At 48.2% G+C, this 6387-nt stretch overlaps 1 protein-coding gene across 1 annotated transcript in view; it reads left to right on the plus strand.

Moving 5' to 3' along the window:
• Positions 1 to 475: 475 nt before the first annotated feature.
• Positions 476 to 6387, plus strand: part of LOC117958114 (protein Wiz-like) — a gene marked incomplete at its 5' end in the record, with an annotated part of 26409 nt that continues 20497 nt past the window's right edge. The window contains 5 exons of the mRNA XM_034894374.1: positions 476 to 736; positions 2704 to 3013; positions 3825 to 3900; positions 4431 to 4576; positions 4686 to 6233. Coding sequence (XP_034750265.1) covers positions 476 to 736; positions 2704 to 3013; positions 3825 to 3900; positions 4431 to 4576; positions 4686 to 6233 — 2341 coding nt within the window. The remainder of the gene's footprint in view (positions 737 to 2703; positions 3014 to 3824; positions 3901 to 4430; positions 4577 to 4685; positions 6234 to 6387) is intronic.

Consider the following 6387-nt stretch of genomic DNA (forward strand, 5'->3'; position numbering starts at 1 on the left):
CATGTTGTCTTCATGTTGTCCTCATGTTGTCTTCATGTTGCCCTCATGTTGTCCTCATGTTGTCTTCATGTTGTCCTCGTGTTGTCTTCATGTTGTCCTCGTGATGGAAACTCGTGAAACCTTTGCCAAAAGGATTAATACATCTTATAATGAAATTCTTCTTTTCTTTACTTTGAATTCTACAAAAGTAAAATACAACATTCTCCCATAATAAATCAAAGTCTTTACAAATATAGTCGATATTGAATCTGTTGAGGTTAGACCCAAATCCTCTGGTGTGTCTCTGGGTGATCTTCACAGAAAGAACAGTTTGTATTGATGTCCGTTTTTAATTGTAGCATGTAATGATTCGCAGGGTAACATAAGTGAATCCTTCTAAATGCTCCGTCTATCACCTTGTTTCCTATCTATAACCTCGACTCTCTGTGTGTCCTATATATTTGAAACTTCCCGTCCCACTCCTCCGTGCTGTTGACGTTACGTACGCCGCCGTGGCGTCGCCGTGCGAGCCCAAATAACATGGAGTCCTCTGCATGGCATCTTCCAGGGATCCGTGCGACGGACCAGACCTGAGCAGCGAGCCCGGACAGAGAGCGGGTGTCCCCGGCGGGCAGAGCCGCAGGAGAGCGTCGTCTCCCGGCTGGGAACAAAGCGCCAGGTCGGCTCTGAGAAGTATGGCGAGCGGAGCTTAACGGAGACCGCTTCTCACCGCGACCCGCGAACCAGGCCGATTTCAGTGAGTATTAGCACTAACAATAAAAACAACAACTGCACATTATAGGCGTTTTGGCTTTAAAAAAAAAAGCATCGTGCACGGATGCGTTGTTGTTCTAGTCAGCTGACAGCGTCCGGATCGATACCAGCCCGGTCCCGGTCCCGTACAGCAGCGCAGGCCGACCCGCGGGGCACCGTGATGCACCCGGGCATTTTCCTGCCTTTTTTAAGAGGGGCAGCAGGAGAGGACTTGGGCCTGAATGCCCTGAATGGAGAGGCCACTTATTTATGTAACGGTGTTTTTGGGCACCCTGTGTGATTCTTTATGGCCAGGTGGGGTAAATAGGTCAACTGCAGCTGGCAACAACACGACACATCCTGCAGACCTGACACTGACACAGTCTCTCCTGTGTCTTTTGATTCTTCTTGACAGGGTGCTATGAGAATTAAGATGTGTGTGTGTGTGTGTGTGTGTGTGTGTGTGTGTGTGTGTGTGTGTGTGTGTGTGTGTGTGTGTGTGTGTGAGGTTGCTGCATTGAGAGTGGCTGGGGTGGAAGAAGGTGAAACTTTGAAGCTGTGGCCAGGGGCGGAGCAAGAAGTTGGACACGGTGGGGCAGTGGGGGCTGCTGGTCTTTCAAAGAGGGGGAAGCTCGTTTTCAGCCCACATCATAACAAATTCCTGACAGTTCCTAAAGCCCGCACTGATTTCGGCAAAAAGGCTTTCAATTTTGCAGCCCCATCCGCGTGGAATCAGCTTTAAATGAACTCCAGTTGAAGGAGTCGGTCTCATTTGATTCTTTTAAAGGTTTGTTAAAGGACCTTGCAGAAGCGCAGTCTGTATGTATGTCACTGTTTTTAAATTGATTTAGGACCCTGGTTTTTTATGATGACATAGTTGTTTGATTATGAGTGAAAGTGTGTCTCTGTGTTTACCTGTAAGTGTCTCTGTCTATCTGAAACGTGCTGCTGCCACTTGCCAGGACACTCTTGTAAAAGAGATTTTTAATCTCAATGAGTTTTTTTTATCCTGGTTAAATAAAGGTTTGAATGAATGAAATTCCCATTTATTTATAATAATAATAATAATAATAATATAATTATTATGATAATCATCTATAGTATCCTCTTTCTCCATCGTATTTCCTCCACAGCAGCAGGAAGCGCACCACCGTCTCCTCCTCCTCACACACACACTGCAATGTCCACTTGGGTTTTTTCCATTATAACAAGCGTACTGTTCAATCTACCTGGACCAACTCTCAATTTACTGATAATGACTTGCTTTTTTCGGTTATCTCCACGGTTACTCACTCCTACTTTATTGTGTATTTCATGCAAATGTCTTCCTGCCCCATATCGGATATAAAGGGAGAGTTTTAATTAGTCACGATCAGCTGAGACGATGAAGTCACCTTGCACTGCTCTCCTGATCTACCCCCCCCCCCACACCTCTCGCCAGACACACACACACACACACACACACACACACACACACACACACACACACACACACACACACACACACATCAACCTTCCTGAAAAACTGAAAGCACACTTGAACTAGCAAACACACACAAAATTAACCCCTGTGTCGTCCTCCCGGAATTCATGGTCAGTAACCCTCATTTATTTAGATTTATACCTAATATTTGAGTTATAAAAGCAGAAATTAGGAATTATTTTGACTAATAGTCAAGATCAGAGGAATGAAAGTGATCAGTTGTATTATAAAGAGCGTTGGAAGGAATCCATTTTTGTGGTAATTTGGTTAAAAAGAAACTCAAATTTCAGAAATAGACATTTATATTTAAAGGGGTCAGATTTGACCCGAGGACAACAGGAGGGTTAAAACAAAAAAAGTCAAAACTAAAGAAAAAATTGAAAATCAAAAACTACAATAACCTTGCAGTGCTCTCATTTCCATCGTCATGACAATAAGATTTGTCGTGATGTTGTTGTTGTTGTTGTTGTTGTTTTTTTTGCCTCCAGGCCTCATGTCCTCCGAATGTGAGGGACGGCCGGATGTCTGCCAAACGCTTGTGGGGCCGCACCAGAGATGAGGGCCCCGAGCAGAGGGGGGGTCCCGTGCAGAAGCGGGTCCCCGAGCCGAGGGGGGGTCCCGAGCCGAGGGGGGGTCCCGTGCAGAAGGGGGTCCCCGAGCCGAGGGGGGTCCCCGAGCAGAGGGGGGGCCCCCGGCCCGGTGCCGAGCCAGGGAGGAGCGCACAGAGGAGAGCCGGGTCCTCCGCCTTTCCTTCCTCCCTGAGCTGGGACTCCGACTCTGAAAAGGAAACGCTAGATGGTAACACCCGGCTTTATAATAATAATAATAATAATAATAATAATAATAATAATAATAATAATAATAATAATAATAATAATGATGATGATGCTAAAGTATCCTTTATTAGTCCCACAAGGGGAAATTACAATTTCTACAATTTCTTAATCTACACAAGGCCGTAAGATTGGTTTCAACATGTGTGTGTGTGTGTGTGTGTGTGTGTGTGTGTGTGTGGGTGTGGGGGGGGGGGACAGGACACACATTTAGAGCTGTAACTATTCCAGATTTTGCTGTAGAAATTCCTCAACTAGAGAAATAATTGTGATCAACAATCTAATTGTCTCTTTCTGCCAAATAAAAAAAAAAAAAGTTATTACTCTTTTGTGGTAAACAAATATTTGTGTCTTTAACAACATACAAAACACACAGCTTGCAACACGTGGCAGGTAGACTGACAGTGTTAATTTCATGCCCTGCTTGTAACCGATACCACGTAGCCGACGGTTGTGCGATATGTCACGACAAAGTGCACATTGGGAAATGTAGTGTTTGTAGTACAGGCAGAGTACCCGGATAAAGGTTATGTTTCCAAAACTGACCTGATTGGTTGGAAAACAGACTAATCTGGCACAGTGTTCCTGCAGCCGTCCGATTCAAATAGACGCTTTGCTTCGTTCGTCGCTAGCTAAACTGGGCGGTGGGTTTAAAACGCTACCTGACGGAGTTAGTTCTACTCCCGTTTGGCGTCGGTTTAAAGCCCTGATTGTAACTGTTGAGCTGTGCAGTGATGTTCCTGTGGTTGTGTGTTTTGGGTGCTGTTACGTGTCAGAGGAGGAGCTACAGCACTTTTCTAACCCTCACGGTCTGGCTGCTCACAGCCCAGGATCTCCTTCTTCTGGACTCAGGTGAGGAGGAGGAGGAAGGGGGGATGTGGAGGAGGAGGAGGAGGAGGAAGAGGAGGAGGAGGAGGTAAAAAAGCCATCAAATTTAAATATACAGAGTCTACAAATACTTAGTCTGCAGCTTATGGGATGTACAGTGTTGGTATGAAGCCCGGCAGACCCGCTGGTTGTCAGGCTTCATCCTCCCATTCTACTACTAGACTACTACTACATAGTAGTACTTCTACATCTACTACTACTACTACTACTACTACTACTTCCGTTATCAATTTAGCGAGGGCACCGTCACTGCATCCGCGGGCTTAGCTCCGCCCGAGACGGTTGAGACTGGTTTGAAGGAATACAACCAATCCAGAGCTCCCCCCCCCCCCCAATACAAGAATAATAACAGTTTGCTAAAACCCAAATCTTTTCCAGAGAAACAGACATAACCTCAGTGTGAGGATAACAAATAAGAGTGTTTTCAGGCAGAGATGCTGCTCTCTCTTGTTAGAAATGTCACGTAATGCTGTTTCCTTTCCCATGCTGTCCAGACCTGATAGTGAAGATGACCAAGAACCCAAAAAGCAGCACTTGCGTAGCGAGACTAACGCGTCCCCGCCTGTGGTGGGGCACGACAGAAACAATGAGAGCACAAAGACAGCAGAGCCAAATACGTCTCAGCCTGGCCCGACAGACCGTAAGCATACGGAAGAAACCAAATCTGCCGGCACATTTGATATCTTTCTTTATTTTTTTTTTATCTTAAGGCTCCTTCCATTCATAACTCATCTGCTTTCTCTTCCCAGTGGCAGATGGCGACGTGTGGAATGTATCTGAGGGAGCCAAGCTGTTGATGTCCAAAGTAAAACCAAAGGAAGGTTGCCAAATGGAGGAGGAGGAGGAGGAGGAGGAGGAGGAGGAGGAGGAGGAGGAGGAGGAAGAAGAGGCTGATTACAATGAGGCCAAGAAGAGGCCCAAGGGGACAGAAACCACGGAGCCTGAGAGAGATGTGTATACCTTCCCTGGAGACTCCGACCCCGAGAGTCCCCCTCCCGCTCCCTGGGCTCATTGTACATTCATTCAGCGGTGCAGAAAGAAGAGGGTGCTCCTCAGGCCCTTCTCTGGACTCGGCACCTTGAAGTCGCCCGAGACTGACAGGTGGGCAGGAGCTAGTCCTCCGAAATCCAAAACCACCGAGACGGCGCAGCTGAATCGGGGTGCAGGGGTTTATGAGTTTGAGGAGGCGGCCGTGGAAGAACCGAAAAGAGACCAAGAAGAAATGGGGGTAGAGCCAGGCAAAGAGATCTTCACCTGTGTGGAGTGTAGCATTTACTTCAAAAAGCAGATCCACCTGCAGGAGCACATAGTGGAGCATTGTCAGAGCGCAGGTGCAGCGGGGGGCACGCGTTTGGGAAAGACCGGCCGTTTCCGATGTGTTGAGTGTGGGTGGAACCTGCCGAATCGGCCCGCGCTGTCAGACCACCACAGACGGCACCAGGAGTCCCGCCTGAAGATCTTAGGGGAGATTGAGAAACTGAATAAAAATGGCAGCGCGAGAGAGATCGTGAAGCTCGACAGTAAGTCGGGAAAGCACAGAAGCTCGGACGCAGCTATTACGCAAGATGCGAGCCCAGCTTCGATTCCAGACAAAATGTCGGACCCAGAATTAGTCGCGTCTCCACCTCTTTCCCCGGTTTCAACACCAGACGCAGTCCCAGCAGTTCTTGACGCAACTCCTCCGAATTCGATTCGCACTCCAGCTCAACCCCGAGTTGTTTCCGCAGGCCGACGCCGCTTCATCTGCACCAAGTGTAACTTCAGCACAAGAACCCCCCAGGCGCTGGCTAATCACAGCAAGACCCACAACAGGAAAAGTCCCGCTCTCTCGGCTGACTCCCCATCATGTTTGGCGTCCACCTCCCTGGCCTGTGGTCACTGTGGTTTGCTGACCTCATGCCAAACTGCAATGAGGGACCACCAGAAGCTTGTCCACCCTGGACAGGCGTCCGTCAGCGGGGTGCAGGCCCATGAAACTAGCCAGACTATGGAGTCTGAACGTTCCTCTGGGCCGGGATCTGGATCCTCGCCCAATGCAACTCGAGGCAAAAGCCAGCCAAAAGCCGCGGCCTCCGCAGACGGCGCTGTCCCCCCGAGCCAGGTGGTCTTGTCCGGGTGCGCTGGGAACGGGAGACTCCGCAGAAGAGGGAAGACTTGGACAGATCTGGACAAGTTGCTGGACGATGGCAAGCTGACCAGGAGTGAAGAAGAAGAGCAGGACAAAGATCAGGGCACACAACACGACAACAACTCACCTGTCGGAGGGATACGGCAAACCAGATCCCGATCCAGCACAGGTGAGACTCAAAGTCAGACTAAAGATGATGTAATGCAGTCTTTAGTCTATATAAAAGAGACTTCATATACAGTATTGGGGACCACTAAGGTCTATATAAAGAGACCTCAGATACAGTATTAGGGACCACTAAGGTCTATATAAAGAGACTTCAG

The sequence above is a fragment of the Etheostoma cragini genome, chromosome 15 (assembly GCF_013103735.1).
Source record: "Etheostoma cragini isolate CJK2018 chromosome 15, CSU_Ecrag_1.0, whole genome shotgun sequence".
In the NCBI taxonomy this organism is placed as follows: domain Eukaryota; kingdom Metazoa; phylum Chordata; class Actinopteri; order Perciformes; family Percidae; genus Etheostoma; species Etheostoma cragini.